The 15,199-nt window shown below is 49.8% G+C and overlaps 6 protein-coding genes across 6 annotated transcripts; 4 read left to right on the top strand and 2 right to left on the bottom strand.

Moving 5' to 3' along the window:
• Nucleotides 1–44: 44 nt before the first annotated feature.
• M431DRAFT_508272 (hypothetical protein) lies at nucleotides 45–1,728 on the top strand. Its single transcript, XM_024919089.1, has one exon. The coding sequence runs from the start codon at nucleotides 286–288 to the stop codon at nucleotides 1,414–1,416; it is 1,131 nt and encodes a 376-aa protein (XP_024774538.1). The 5' UTR covers nucleotides 45–285; the 3' UTR covers nucleotides 1,417–1,728.
• Nucleotides 1,729–2,374: 646 nt separating this feature from the next.
• Nucleotides 2,375–4,661, bottom strand: M431DRAFT_86195 (hypothetical protein; the record flags this gene model as incomplete). The annotated part of the gene is made up of 5 exons (XM_024923647.1): nucleotides 2,375–3,672; nucleotides 3,729–3,840; nucleotides 3,899–4,089; nucleotides 4,154–4,391; nucleotides 4,617–4,661. 5 exons carry the CDS (start codon nucleotides 4,659–4,661, stop codon nucleotides 2,375–2,377), a joined length of 1,884 nt encoding a protein of 627 aa, XP_024774539.1.
• Nucleotides 4,662–5,890: 1,229 nt separating this feature from the next.
• M431DRAFT_115899 (hypothetical protein) lies at nucleotides 5,891–8,413 on the top strand. The gene is made up of 4 exons (XM_024911944.1): nucleotides 5,891–6,117; nucleotides 6,176–6,858; nucleotides 6,914–7,174; nucleotides 7,224–8,413. Exons 1-4 carry the CDS (start codon nucleotides 5,937–5,939, stop codon nucleotides 8,190–8,192), a joined length of 2,094 nt encoding a protein of 697 aa, XP_024774540.1. The 5' UTR covers nucleotides 5,891–5,936; the 3' UTR covers nucleotides 8,193–8,413.
• Nucleotides 8,414–8,703: 290 nt separating this feature from the next.
• M431DRAFT_495086 (hypothetical protein) lies at nucleotides 8,704–9,596 on the top strand (the record flags this gene model as incomplete). The annotated part of the gene is made up of 2 exons (XM_024917323.1): nucleotides 8,704–8,799; nucleotides 8,898–9,596. The coding sequence occupies 2 exons, from the start codon at nucleotides 8,704–8,706 to the stop codon at nucleotides 9,594–9,596; spliced, it is 795 nt and encodes a 264-aa protein (XP_024774541.1).
• A 354-nt stretch (nucleotides 9,597–9,950) lies between these two features.
• On the bottom strand, nucleotides 9,951–11,795 carry M431DRAFT_86209 (hypothetical protein; the record flags this gene model as incomplete). The annotated part of the gene is made up of 2 exons (XM_024923649.1): nucleotides 9,951–11,564; nucleotides 11,625–11,795. 2 exons carry the CDS (start codon nucleotides 11,793–11,795, stop codon nucleotides 9,951–9,953), a joined length of 1,785 nt encoding a protein of 594 aa, XP_024774542.1.
• Nucleotides 11,796–12,857: 1,062 nt separating this feature from the next.
• On the top strand, nucleotides 12,858–14,592 carry M431DRAFT_520151 (hypothetical protein). The gene is made up of 3 exons (XM_024920418.1): nucleotides 12,858–13,599; nucleotides 13,667–13,940; nucleotides 13,991–14,592. Exons 1-3 carry the CDS (start codon nucleotides 13,064–13,066, stop codon nucleotides 14,309–14,311), a joined length of 1,131 nt encoding a protein of 376 aa, XP_024774543.1. The 5' UTR covers nucleotides 12,858–13,063; the 3' UTR covers nucleotides 14,312–14,592.
• The last annotated feature ends 607 nt before the right edge of the window (nucleotides 14,593–15,199 follow it).

Raw genomic sequence — 15,199 nt, forward strand, 5'->3', positions numbered from 1 at the left:
GGAAAGCTATCCGGCCGATAATGAATTGTCAGCGATTGGAATCATTCTCTCTCTCTCCTACACGTCGCGTGCCCCAAGGCGATTGTCCTTGATATAAAGACATAGACCGCATCGAATATCGCCACAGCCAGATAAACGATCCATAGGACTCAGCTTTTTTGGCTACGGAGCGCCAACGCGACCGCCGTGTCTGACTGGCGTCAGGCCATCTGCACTTCCATCTCGAAGCTCGAGTCTCGCATCCTCAGATCGCGGTTCCATTATCAACTCGCAACACCCGAAACAATGTCTCGTGCAGGCGGCACCAGCACCATCTCGGTGCGCCATGCCTCCAGCTCCTCCGCCTCTTTCGTCTCCGCCCCTCTCCCGCCCGCAGACCAGGACGAAGCTTGTCCCGTGTGCAAAACCACACGCTACTTCAACAAGGACATGGAGTTCAAAATCAATACCGAGTGCTACCACCGCATGTGCAAGACGTGCGTTGAGCGAATCTTCAAGGACGGTCCGAATCAGTGCCCTTATGCGGGCTGTCACAAGACGCTCCGCTTAAGAGGCTTCAAGACGGCCTTCTTCGGAGACTTGGGCGTCGAGCGGGAGGTGGACATTAGGAGGAGGGTGGCAGCCGTGTTCAACAAGGCCGAAGACGACTTTGAGAGCCTGGACGCGTACAATGACTATCTTTACATGGTGGAATGCCTCACCGACGACCTTGTCAACGGAAACGACGAGGCTCGCAAGAAGGCCGAAGTCCAGCTCTCCGAATGGGAGGCCCAGCACAAAGCCGAGATTGAGCGCAACCGCAAACTCGCCCGCGAATCCGACGAATCACGGCAGAAACGTCTCGCCCTGGAACAAGAGGCTGCTCGACAACGCCGTATCCAGGAACTGCAGGAGGATGCCGACGAGAGAGCCAATGCCGCGCGGTTCCGGGAGGAGATGCTCAATTCCCTGCAGAACGCAGAGCTTGGCCATGCTGAAGAGACGGTCGATCGGATCTTGCTCAAGAAACGAGGACAGCAGAAGCGCGATGCTACGCTGGATGCCGTTGCGACGCTGGGAGGCGGCTTGTCGATTCGTGGTCTGAGAGAGAAGCGTACTGCCGTGTTGGATGATAAACCCTACGATCCGTTTGGCGGTCTGGATCTCGCCCCTCAAAGAGTCGATTTGGGAAGCGAGAACCTATCGCAGTACAAGAGCGAGTGGCTCGACATTACGCGCACTAAGGAGGATTACATTGTGGGCGGATACAGCTCCGAGGAGTACCTTACGAGGGCTCTGTTCGAAGCATTCTCTGGTCTAGGCGTGTTTGTTGCTGAAGACAAGGATATTAGAGAGGAAGCAACTGTGGCAGCTTCTTTGGAGGCTGGTGCGGCGGTGCCAGTGGGTAGGAAGATGGACGTGGATGATCCATTTTGAAGAACGAATTCTTGACAGCTGTCCCTTATCGGGATTGAGAACATCTCGACATTGCAAGATATCGGGTTTTAAATTACTCACTCGATCTTCACTAGAGTATAAATGTTTTTGCATTTCAAGGCGTTAGCGGGGGGTCATGTGTTGAAATTATAACAAGGCGATATGGGTAGGCGTTTAGAACTTGGAGGATTTTTGTTTTGTTGATATTTCTTTCTTTTTATTAATCAAGATCGATACCATGACATATTATTCTAGGCTAGATATACAGGCAGTTTGTTCAACAAGAAATGGCCATCCAGCATCTCAAGTTTTATCCTGGCAACTTGGATATTAGAAAGTGATGAAGCAGTGATTTTTAAGCAAATAGGTATTTTATTCCTCTGCATATCGCTACAGTATTAATACTACCCCAACTCGACGATAGTTGGGCCCCTTCCATGAAGAAAATGCATTTATAAACCTAACGAATACTCTTTGCATCCCTCGCCTCCCCAAACGAAACCCTCCGCCCAACAACACGCGATACTACCAATCCGAATCGTTCCAGTCTGCCCTATTCTTTCCGTCTCGTCTTCGCTTTCTTAGCAGAATGCCGCTCCCTTCTGTGCTAAAAGCCATTCCCCCCCAGTAATAAAAGCTGTGTGAATTTGCCTGCTAAAGAAATAATTCCTCTAGAAATTCTGACTAGTAATAATGATTCCACGACCGAATCCTTCCCCTGGACTGAACAAAGAATGAGGACGAAGAAGAAGAAGAAATACACCCAAAAGCCAATAAACGCCTCGCTGCTTGATGCGATCGATATGTAAGAGCAATAAAAGAGAATAGCGGAAACCCCCCGTAGCAACGAATAAGACCCATGAAAGGAAAAAAAGCAGGCGATAAAGAATGACGAAATCCAGTTTACCAGATCACAAAGGCTTTACATGATTCAAAAATATTGAAGAAGCAAAGGAATTTATTGTTGCCAGGGCGTCTGCTGTGCCGGGCGAGGGAACACGGGCACAGTTTGGATGTGATCAATACCGCCACCAATCGGAGTCTGATTATGCTGCCAGCCCATACCGGTAGCGTGGTTGACAAAGGCGCCTTGGCGGAACGGATTCGTAACACCTGTTGGCTGTGGAGCAAGCCCCGAAGATTGCTGCTGCTGGTCCTGGAGCTGTTGTTGCTGTTGCTGCTGCTGCTGCTGCTGCTGCGGAGCTTCGGTGGGAACGTTGCGAGCAAAAGGGTTGGTGCTCGTGGGCTGGGGCTGTACGGGCTGGGCTTGGAAAGGGCCCGTATTCTGGCCTGGAGAGTTTGTTGACCTGGCAAAGGGGTTGGTTGATTGGCGGTTGAGAGTTGGCGTGCTCGACGTCGGTGTTGACAGCTGAGATGAAGAGGATGTCGGCTGTGCTACCAGCATGGACTGGCGGAAAGGATTGGTCATGCCCGGAGCGGCAAGTGACGGCTGGAGACCAGTAGGTTGAAGGCCAACGGGTTGAAGGCCAGTGGGCTGGAGACCAACAGGTGGTTGCTGTTGTTGGATAGGAGTCTGGAAATTGGCAACAGTGTTCTGCGGGATAGGGCCCAGTTGTGGCCCAAAGCCGCTGAAGCCGGTAATGGTCGGCTGTAGTTGCGCAGGGGGTTGCATAAAACCATTGTCCTGCTGTGGAAAACCATTGCCCTGGACAAATCCTTGAGGTTGCTGGACAAAATTGCCTTGCTGGAAGCCTAGCCCGACGTTTTGCGCCTGGAAAGCCAAATCCTGCCCCTGAGCTTGAATGGGCACTTGCATAGGAGGCTGTTGGGCGGTGACTTGCATCGGTATCTGGTTTTGCTCAATCGAGTCAAAGAAGTCGATGAGGTCGGGGTCCGGTCCTTTGTTAGCTTGAGGCTTTGATTCGACCTTGGCAGTCGCATTTCCACTGTTGGGGAGCGGGAACGGATTGTTAGCCGCAGGAGATGGTGCCTTGGGGAAGTCGATTCCGCTCTTTGTAGCCTTGGACTTGGATCCCTTGTTGCCCTTCTTTGCCTCTTGTTCTGCCAGGTACTGCCGCCGGTGGATCTCGAAATCCGGATCGTTGAGGTATTCCTCAAGCTGGCGGCCCAAGTTAACGGGCGCATGCTTGAGCTTGGGAACTTCAACCCTGGTATGATGCTGCCACTGTTTCGCAGTGCTGAGGTACTGGACGACGTAGTCTGTGTGCTTAGTGAAAGTCCGATAGATTTCCATAGCTCTGTCGGCGTCCGGCTTTGACATTTCAAAGAAATGACCTATAGTAGTAACGTTAGAATGGACTCAATATTCAGCAAAGGTACCCAAATCTGACCAAGAATGTTAATAAGTCCTTGGTTCAAGACCTGGAACAAAGGTAAAAGGTCGAGGACTAGTAATCGGAATACGGCAATCGTGATCTCGGTCTCTGGTTCTTGATCGAGGAGCTGCGAGAAGGGTAAGCTTCAGTTCCACTATCAGGAAAGTCTTTAAAATATGACGCACATCGCATTTCAGTAAGGCCGTAAGCTGATGCTGAACGACTTCCGTCTCTCGCAACAGACCCTTCTCGACAGTGAGTCTCTCTAGCCTTGATTCCGGGGCGCGCACCCAATCAGTCTTGGTATCGCGATATGCGCGAACTCGCTCGATGAGGTAATTGGCATAGTGGCGGATGTTTCGGCCTTGGGTTTGAGCTATTGTACGCTGTTAGTTCCCTGATGTGGTTATAGCTTCTTGGTGGCTTCGGTTGGAACGGACCGTCTGCAAAGTTGCTAATAGCCAGCATGTTTCGATGTCGGGCAAGGTACGCCAGTGTCGCCTCTGGAGACCCCTCGCGGATCATGAGATGAACCGTCATCAAGCTCTTGAAGACGACGGTCCATGTTGAGTCGTGAAGTCGGTTCTGGAGCGCGCGAAGGACCTCGGCGATGCCAGCCTCGCCGGAGTGAGTACCAACTAGGATGTGCTCGATATACTTGGTCTTGGGGGGAGCATTCTGCAGGCGCACATAGACGAGGAGTAGTTAGCCATCTGGTTGGTTGTCTTGGGGGTTGCCCTGCTTCTGTCTCCGTGTTTGGTCTGGCGCTGGGAGCCCAAAGATGGATAGATGCCCCATCGCCATAACAAGAGAGAGAGAGAAACAACCGTCGCCATCGTCATTGCTTGCCAACAGTGACGCTGGAGCTGAGCGGAGTTGAGCAGAGCTGGAGGCGCAACTCACCTTGATCTTGGTCGCCCCCTTGACGGACTTCTCAAAGGAGCTCATGGTTGCAAGGTGTGATCGGGGGCCGTGCTCGAGGGAATTCTTCCGGCTGAGGGACAATCGTCAAGTCGTCGGTGGTGGATAAGAAAGTTGGGCGACTGAACGGGTGTCAGGCCGAACCGGCAGCCGGGCGGAGCTTTGGTTTGGTTTGGGGTTGGTGGGAAGATGCTGGTATTGCTATTGGATTGCTATTGGGCACCAGTAAGTCGAGAGTTGGGTTGAGGTTATGGCGATACCCCGAGCGCTGCGGCACGTGGCGGCGGAAGCAGCGGAAATATGGTGGCTGGGCAGGGAGACGAGAAGGTCACTCACTAACGGCAATTGACTTTACTGTAGATATGCCTTGCCGCGCTGTATCTGTATGTACATAATTCACCATGCAGTGCAGAGGCGTCATATGCAAGGCTGCGTATTTTAGTCTAGGTAGTTGCTTTAGCCAAACCGGTTATTTTTCAACCAGCAGCAGCAGCAGCAGCAAGAATCACGAAACACGGCAGACGCATTGCTTTTATATCAGTGCGTATGACTTTCCACTCAGGCGCAATTTGGGACACGGCACGGATATTTATTTTTTTGCTAATAGCAAATTAAGGAACACGAACCAGGTTCTGTTTGATTATTACAGCATCCCGACACGATCAAAGAGCTAAGCCCTGCTCCGTAACAAGATGCAAGATGCTACAAATGCGAAAATCATGGGTGGGAGAGATACATTGCCGGGCAAACAAACAACAAGCAAACAGAAAATTCAAAAGATAGAAAAACAATAAAGCAAGTAAACAGACAATAAGAAAGACTTCCACTCTTTATAAATCAGAGCTTTTTTTCATCGCGTCCGATGCAATAACAAGGTCGGTGTGTCGAACGCCCATATCATGAAACCAGCCCTCCATCACCTCCAAACCCTGAAGCCCCGAAGGAAGAGTGTTGAAAGGTCAGGAAGGCGGCTCCTGCATCATATTATACACGCAATCTCATCACCTGCAGTCTCAGTTAGCAATTGCACGCATCGTAGAGTTTCGCGGCGGTTAGGGTGCGTACGTTTATTTGAATGGAAGGGATAGAGAAGAAAAGAAAAGAAAAAAATCTAGCTCGCCAAACGCCGGCAGAAATTTAAAGCTCTGCGCAGGCGTGGGGTATCCGGGAATTCATCGGGTGATCGGGCGGCTTCTCTCTACCAAGGTCCATCTTCTATCTTATCGGCATCAGTCATGCCATATTTCTTTGCGCAAGTCATACTTCTATTATTGAATGACAATCTCTAATTAATATTAGGCAATGGGGCCTCTTGTTGGTTCCCGTAGCCTGACATTGCGTCGTCATGTTTGCATCAACGCCTTTGCCGCAGCAATTCCACGACGGGTGATTTACAGGAACAGCCGACTTTACTCACAGGTAGCCAAGGATGAGGCAGAAAGCTCATCAAAGCGCACCAGCTTATTAGACCTTTGGCATAAATGTGAGCTTTTTCACTGGAAGAATTCTCTTTAAAGCCAATAATTTCTGACTTGCGACAGATGAGGCCAATGATGAATTACTTGGACTCGGATCAGAGGACATCTACGTGGGATTATTAGGCAAGAGTCGCAATGTCTCAAAGCATCTCTCATTCGCAGATCTCACCACACCGTCCGGCGAAATCATTCAGGTCTGCTCTAGCTCTGAAAGAGACAGTGAAGCCCATGACGATTTCCGCCAGGTTCCAGCTTTCAGTCCCGTGCTTATTCGTATAAAGCAACAAGAGGCTGTAAACGCCGCTGAGCCCACTGCCAGTGAAGGCTCATCAAAACGAACTGTCTACCTTGACAGCATACGGGCCCTCAACAGCGTTCCGAAAAATCTCATAGTGACGCCCGAAGTCCAGTTCCCGCCAACAAAAAGACACCTCCAGATCCGATTTCACCCGGAATTACAAGCCAGACTTCAATTTAGATCATGGCTGAAAGGAATGCTTAACCACAGCTTGCTCCAGAAGGGTTTCACTGATATAGAGACGCCGACTCTCTTCAAGTCTACCCCCGAAGGTGCTAGAGAATTTCTTGTCCCCACACGACAAAAGGGTACCGCTTATGCTCTAAGTCAAAGCCCTCAACAATACAAGCAGGTCCTCATGGCTAGTGGTATTATGCGTTATATGCAATGGGCTCGCTGTTACCGCGACGAGGATCTCCGCGCCGATCGGCAGCCTGAATTCTCACAGGTAAGTCGAATCTCAAGATATCTCGCTGCAACTTGGTACTGACGACTTCGACTAGCTCGATATGGAGTGGGCGTTTGCTGGAGCCGAGACTGTGCAAAAAGATATCAATGATATCATCCTAGGAGCATTAGCCGCCCTGCAGCCTGCACATAGCTACAAGGAGATTCGAGGGGAGGTGGTTCCAGTTGTTGCTGATATACCTTCTACTCCACCGCCAGCAGACCAACCTGTGGCCCATCAGTTTACCAATCTTACTTTTGCAGATAGCATTGCGGCGTATGGCTCTGACAAGCCAGACTTGCGTATTCCGTTGAGGGTGAGACAATTCGGCGTAACCGCATTGATCATATACTGACGTGTCATAGATACACGCCCTCCCGGATCTTGAGCCTTATCGTAACTTCGTTGGCATGATCACTCATCTATCTAACCCTCTTATAGAGGCCTTCACATTGCCATTGAACGGCTGCTCTCCCTCGGATGCGCGCAAATTTGTCACTAAGTTTATGGACGAGCTCCCCGCCTCTCTGGCAAATAACCCAGATGGCAAACCTCAAATTCTCATCCACGACTCGAGCAAGCCACTATGCGGGTTCTCTTCGCTGGGCTTTGAATATGAGAGCGTTTTGGACTTAGTTTCAGAAAAGCAGGGTCTTCAAGACGGAGACCTTGTTGTCTTCCAGGCACGCGAGAAGCCTGCTGGACAATATTACTCGGGCTCAACTAGAATTGGAGACGTCCGCAACTTGTTGTGGAAGGCACTTGTGGAAGCAGGTTACATGGAAACCCCACGACTTGGTGAGCCAGGATCGCTCCGGTTTGTATGGGTAACAGAGTTTCCCATGTTCAAGCCAGTTGAAGAGGGTGAGCCTGGCCAGGAGGGCGCAGCAGGAATTGCGGCTTCTCACCACCCCTTCACGGCTCCTCTCTCCCAGAAAGACTTAGAGCTACTCTTTACCGATCCCCTAGAGGCAAAGAGCGCTGCTTATGATCTGGTCCTCAATGGAATTGAGATTGGCGGTGGTAGTGTGCGTAACCATATTGCGGACGTTCAAGACTTCATCATGCGGGACGTTCTGAAGATGACCGACAAGAGAATCAAGGACTTTTCTCATCTGTTCGAAGCTCTACGATCAGGATGTCCTCCTCATGCCGGCTTTGCACTCGGATTTGATCGACTTGCGGCCCTGATGACCGGCACGCCGACTGTCCGAGACGTCATAGCCTTTCCGAAGACGATGAAGGGAGAAGATCCTTTCGTTCAGTCACCCAGCAAGCTCAGCAATGAGCAGCTTGCTCCATATGGCTTGCAACTCCGCTCAAAATCTGCTTAAGTTGAGAGTGGAGTATTCTTTACCACTAATATTTCGATCACTGGGATCATCTCAAGAGTATTCATATGACTGATTAGATAGGACGGCCACTGGAACCCGATCATGTAAATGAGAACTGTATGACTATGACGTGCAGAGTCTTGGACGCAAATCTTGTATAATAAATGTCCAACCACAGCACCATTTAGACAGCATATATTCCATTCAATAACATTACGAACAAATTTCAATCTTTTCATATGCTGTTTGAAGAAAACATGTTATCTTATCCAGCTTGTCCCTTACAATAAAATCATTGTTCAGTGCCAGTTCTCTAGCGCCACTTTGGGTTCAACGGCGCCACCAGGCACTAGCCACGCTCGCCCTCACCGCCAAAAATCTCAGAATTCTGCCGCTCTGCCACCTTCAAGCACTGCTTTCTTCAGATCGCAGCGACGTCTTCGCATTTGAAGCCGCCAAAAACTCCTTTTCCACCAAATCTATCTACGGAAACGTCGTCGTAGCCGCAGAGATGTCATCTTTGCGAAACTCGATTCAGCGGCGCCCCCATCGGGAGCGTGCGCAACCCCTCGAGCGCCGCCGCCTCGGTCTCCTCGAGAAGCACAAGGTACGAGACAAAAGTCAAGACAGCAAATCCTCAATCTTTATCCCTGGGAGCTTCTTTTAGAAAAGTCTTGATGAAGTGATGCTGACGGCAGAGTTCAGGATTACTCCAAGCGTGCAAAGGACTACAACCAGAAAAAATCCCAGCTCAAGGCCCTCCGCGAAAAGGCCGCCGAGCGCAACGAAGATGAATTCTACTTCGGCATGATGTCGCGCAAAGGGCCCGGCGCAAAGATCAACGTCGGCAGGAAGTGGAACGGCAGGGTCGAGGGCGACCGCGGGAACAACAAGGGCATGGACCAGGACACGGTGCGGCTGCTCAAGACGCAGGACCTGGGATACGTCCGCACGATGAAGCAGGTCGCCGTGAAGGAGTTGGCGAGGTTAGAGCAGCAGGCTGTCTTAACAAAGGGCCTGGATCAGCTGGCCGAAGAGGATGATGATGAGGATGACGACGATTTTGATCTGGATGACGAGATTGATGGCCCGTCAAAACGAAGGTCAAATTCAAATGGTCCCCGGAAAATCGTATTCCTGGACAACGAAGACGAGCGAGACGAAGCCCTACAAGCAGCTGAAGACCAAACCACGAAAAGAGAAGACCAAGACGAAGCGTTCGAACGATCAGAAAACCTCAACGAACTCAAGCGCAAGCTCGAGCACTCGCGCAAAAAGGTCAAGGCCCTCATGACCGCAGAGACCCAGCTCGAGGTCCAGCGCGCCAAGATGGCCAAGACGGCTACTTCAGGCGGAACGACGAGGAGAGGGAAGAAGATTATGGTTCGGAAGAGGAAGCGGTAGAGGTGAGGCGAGCGAGCGGAAGAGAACAAAAAGGGGAAAGGGTTTACGGGAGAGATGGAAGATTTTTTAATCATAAGCGCTGTTAATGCATTATACTGTGCAATTGCGAGATGGTCCTAATGCGTATATATAAGGTATGGATGTTAGATCATCCCGAAAATGGATTTTAAAAATGGGCTTTTTTTATTTACAATTTGTTATGAACAAGTTTCTTGGCATTACAGTCGAAGCAACTGTGAGATGGGCTTATACTATTTACGCCTTCAAATGCAGTAGAGTGGTAATGTTCAAGATCACATTGAAAGAGATACTTCGGTCGCTCGTTGTCATCGATCATCATAATGCATTGTCGTATTAATACTTGGATCCCACACATTTATAAAAAACCTTGAAAACTCCCTTGACACATGCAAACCCAATCGTAAGTATCCATATAAAACAGTTGAATATACCCTTCACCAGCTTGACAATGACTCGTAGTATAAACGGCCCTTTGTCTTCCGATGACTTTTTGCTCCCCCTACCCAGCTCCTTGGCCAGGCTGTCATTTTGGCTCTCGAGGTCAATTTCGAATTGTTCCATCCGTGTGCGCTTCTTTTCCTTCTTTTCCTTCTTCTTCTTTCCATCTTCAGAGTCGCGGTGACGGCTTAGAGCGCTGCTGAGGCTTCTTGATTGTCTGGGAGGCTCTGGTAACGGCGGTGCCTCGAATGCCTCTATAACAGTGTTGGGTGAGTTTCGATCATCCATGGCGGCAACAAGAAGTAATGCTGTAACAGCCACATCAACAATATAAAATGACTCGATTTTGGACGCAACACCAGTATCGATTTCCAACCACCCACTACCAGTGCCATCTCGCGTCAGCTTGGCAAGGTGTTGCGGCGACTCGTGATGCTCCAGTGTATACTCAACACGAGACCAGGCAGGAGAATGCTCAATCGTGAGGCAGAAGGGTGTCGCCAGGGCCGGATGCACCAAATAGTAACTTGCGCTATCGTCATCCCACACAAGCCTTCCACACTCTCTCTCTGCAGCCGCAACTGTGCCAGGATCGTCTGCCCTATCCATGACTATCTTTGTTGCGGCACAGGGCATGAGAAGAGCAGCAAGGCCGTCATTTGGAGAATGTTTTCGAGATTCCTCTTCCAGGGTTGTATTCAGGGCCTCTTGCCAATACTTTCCGTCTGAGGCACGATTGCCACCGCCCATTACACCATTTAGAATGTTTGCAGCGGAATTTGACGTTGGTTTGGGAACTTTGTAGGCTTTGCTGGGATCGTATCTGGTTAATGATACATAGGCTGATGCAGATGTGGGATCCAAACGGAGGTTATAGAAAGGCTGTGAGGTAGAAGAGAGTGTATAAACGGGGGCATCTTTCTGCTGTGTCAACTTCAAGCAGTAAACGCGGCCCTCAGAGCCAGATGCTTGCCAGCCGTTTGTGACCTTCCAGAGATCTTGAAGTTGTTCGGTTGTACATATGGCAGGAATGATTGGGGGGTTTTGAGGGCGAACAGGGACTCTGACGGGAGGTTGCTCTGGTGCTGGTTCAGCGCTTTCATAGTAGCTCTGGCGACTGACAACAGCCCGAGGCACGCCAGATGGGTTCATTTGAATTGGGCCATAGTTTTGTTGATCCAAGGGTAAATCGGGATTGTATGTCGGGAACATGGATCGCAAGGGCGGCGGTTGAGAATTTGGAGGAGGATCGAAAAATAGAGGGGGTTTGGCGATGGAATTTCTCGGCTGGTTGACATTATTGCCTACGAACATCGGAGGTGGTGGTGGAAGTGCACCATCCCTAGGAACTTCGATGGTCAATCGTGGGCGACTAGGACCCTCGCCAGGTCCGTCAAGTTGCTCTTCTGTGTCCATGGTTGGCAGAACATTGCGGTCTAAGACAACCTCTGATGCTTCCTCGATTGGAGGATTGAACTCTAGAGGTGTGTGTGTCCTCGGTTGTGGAGTCTGTCGGCCATTTTGAGAGGGCGATGATACTGGAGCAAGCACCGGCGAGGGTGAAGCAACAGGTGTTGCAGCGCGACTATCTTGAAGTTGCTGCTGCGGCGTGGCTGCTCGACGCTCATGGGACTCTGAACGGCGGGATCGAGGTGCTTGAGCGCGTGGATGAGGTTTGGAGAAGTTGGGATTGGGGAAGAGCGACAAGCTGGCGCTGCCAGACGGCCGATGTGAGGCCATGGTTTAAGCACGAGATGGTGTATTTAGTATACACAAGCAGCACTCAAGATGGGCCTTCTTCACGGAAGAGGCGTGGGGTATCGAGTTGAGGTGGCGCGCCAGAGCACCGAAAGAAACAAAAAAGAAACGCCTAGGGTATCCAAAAGGTGAGGGCAAACGCTGACAAGATGCTACGGCTTCATTGTTTGTTGGCTGAGCGTCGCATCGTGATACCAGCAGAGCAGACACAACAAAGAACAACAACAAAAGAAGCACTATGCAAGGGCAGGAATAAAAAACAGCGCTACAAGACCAGTTATAATAAAGAGGCACTCCTCTTGTCCAAGTGTGCTAGCTTTGTGAATGGGTGGGAGGAGGTCGGCGACCCAACCTGATAGCCAAAAGATGCCGCCATCGAATCAGTCGATTAAGCGCCTTTGGCTAGACAGCTTAGTCGAGTCGGCATGAGAATCGCAGCCGGTGTAGACGGACAAAGGCACACATCACGGCGAACCACGAGAGAGAGTGGGTGGCACCATGATCTCTGCGCCCCAAAATAGCACCTTGATCTTGGAGGGTGGACGCCATCGATACCCCGGCAGGCCAATGGGAAGCCGCATCACACTGCATTGGCGTACTTAAGCGCTGGAGACGCAGGGGTGGGTTGAAGCTTGAAGGCACTGGACGAACGCCATAGGCCACTCACACGGCCTGCAGCATCGCGTCTGGTCGCATCGAGGTGGGTTTCTGATAGGCTGGAGGATGTTGGCCGCGGCAGGAAGGGCGCTTAATTTACTGGGGCGGGCGAATGTCTGTCAAGCGTGCAGCGAGCGAGAAAAGAGATCTTGGGGGAAATGAGATTGAAGGAGGTGAAAAAAAAATAGAGAAGATTGAAAGTCGCCGTGTCAGATCTTTGACATGATTAGGTGAGCCTTTGTTTCCTTTTGTCCTTTCCTTTTTGGCTTCCAAATTTGGTGGTTCCTTCTTTGACGAGTGTCTGGGCAAGTACAGGTCGTACAACACGCAAGTTCCAACAGGTACCTCCAAGCAGCGCTACCCCGCTTATCGCAGGCAGAGTTTCGGGAGATACAAGGAAGAGCCCCGCCTCTTTATTTAGCAGCAACTTTAGCATCAAACAATTGCCCAAAGCTGGCTGACAGATGCAACCCACTGGAACTTTACTGCACGTTTCGGACTTGCAACTCCACAAATAGCTGGATATTTTGGAGAAGCGTGCTTGATAAGAGCTTCCTGGCCAGGTAGCTTCCATCATCACTTCATACCTTGCCATGCTTTGGCATAACTGCCCCACAGAGATTTATGACATAGCGCTTCTCTGGGGCGGTCCTTCATATGGCTCCTCGTCCAGATTCCGGAGACTTCTCAGGTCTTTGCCGCGACCACATCCTGACCATCAGCTAGAATGGCATCTACAGCTATACGATCAGTATACCAGGCTGAAGCGCTGTTTGGAGATAAGAGAGGATACACCGCTGTTGTCCGATGAGGATTTAGAGGAACTCAAAGTCATTCGGGGTGCCCCACTTAACATTGACGACTTTGACCCAATTGATGTCGAAAAGAGGTTCTTCTTTTCCAAACCCACTCGTCACAGATGGGCAAAATGGCTGGCCGAACAATATCTCGAAGATGGAGAAGTATGGCCAGAACCTGAGAAAGAGACGCGTTGGGTCATAGACGAGAATGGGAATCGAATACCAGACATTTGTTGTGTCAATTACTACGCCAATGCCCTCTGGCAGATGACAGACGCGTGGATTGATGGTGGCACTATGAAACATAACCCATGGTGGATCGTCAGTCGGTATGTGTGCTCCCATCAAGCCTCCCCATCATATCAAAGGCATATGCTAATCTCGCTCACCTGCTAGTTTATACCCTGTAGATCCTACTGGGGCCACGGGTTATGGGAAAGTTTACACAGGTCCAGCAAATGAGTATCATGAGTTTGAGGCAACCTCTACGCTCCTTTATCAGGGCGGAAGCCGATACGGACCTAATCCACAAGTGCCTCATATAATTATCATCACGTACGATACAATTATACCCGATGATCGAATCTTAAGGAGCGAATTGTTACTAGCTGTCAGCATACTCCGCAGGAACCTTGCTCTATTTCCATGGCTCGAGCACCATACGTTTCCGGTAAGGGCGTTACAACAGCCGTATAGTATCATGGCTCACGTTCATTCTAGGTCTTGGTGTTAAGTTTTCACGAAACAGGAGCTCGGATATTGCAGATGCACGCCGAGAATGGATACTTCATAGTCAGAGCCTCTCGTCAGCTGGTATTTCCTACAGATGATGGCAGCATACCTGCCGACGGCCTCATCATGCTTACATGGATGCTGGCTGAGCCCATGGGCGAGACGTCTTTCTCTAATATATCAGTCAATACCTCCAGTGAAGAAAAAAAAGTTTGTCGACATGAAGGAGATCTGAATGTAGTCTCTACATTGGGGATACCGGTTGTTGATGACACAGACACTATTCCGCTTAAGCACCGTGCTAGCTAATGATGATGATTGTTTTATTGTGAGGGCGATATGTAGCGAGTTCCAGGTTTTGACGTACACAACCAACTCTATTTGGTTGGGCTGGAGATTTTACTTCATCTCAGAGATGAGAGGCATGTTGGAGCATTTACCTTATAAGTACTTGACGAGCTCTTTTCTTTAAGACCATCATGCCTCAAAGTCACGATGTTTCTAATACCTATTCAGGTATCACGAAGTTCCCTTTTGGCAGCTATCGTTGAGAGACGCCCTCCTTTTAGGCCCATTGCGACCCAATCAATGTATTTTGCCTCTCTTATCTATAGAAGCGAATACTGATTATTACTCATATTAGTAACTGTGGAATGATAAATAAAGATGAACCCGTAATGTTCATCCACGAATTGAAGAGTTATGTTTACGTACCTATTCATCTTCGCAAAATACACAACAGTGACTGGTGTCCGCCGCATATGACACAGATGCAATTAAAGAAATTGGAAAGGTAACCAGGAGAGCTTAATAAAATAACATCACTCATATTTTTGCACAGACACAGTGACACCATTTGGAGAAGAGATATCAGCCTTTATCAAGAGCCACTCTCCATCAATGCCCAAGATATTGAGCTGTTTGCTACAGGGTAGGCATGATTGGTGTGCTTCGAACCCAGATATATGCTCAAAAGACAGCCGGGATTGATCTCGTACGATGATATGGGCATGTGATGGTATTAAATCCATCTGGCAAAAGCAATCGGAAAGCTTCCGAATGCATTCTTTATTGGCACAACACGAATTTCATGGTCATGCTATTCTCCATCCCGACTTACAGCACGTGGTGTGGCAAGAAAAAATCAATGTCTGCCCAACTTACACCACCGAAATCGCTGGCGACCAGAATCTCCAT

The sequence above is a fragment of the Trichoderma harzianum genome (assembly GCF_003025095.1).
Source record: "Trichoderma harzianum CBS 226.95 unplaced genomic scaffold M431scaffold_6, whole genome shotgun sequence".
In the NCBI taxonomy this organism is placed as follows: Eukaryota; Fungi; Ascomycota; class Sordariomycetes; order Hypocreales; family Hypocreaceae; genus Trichoderma; species Trichoderma harzianum.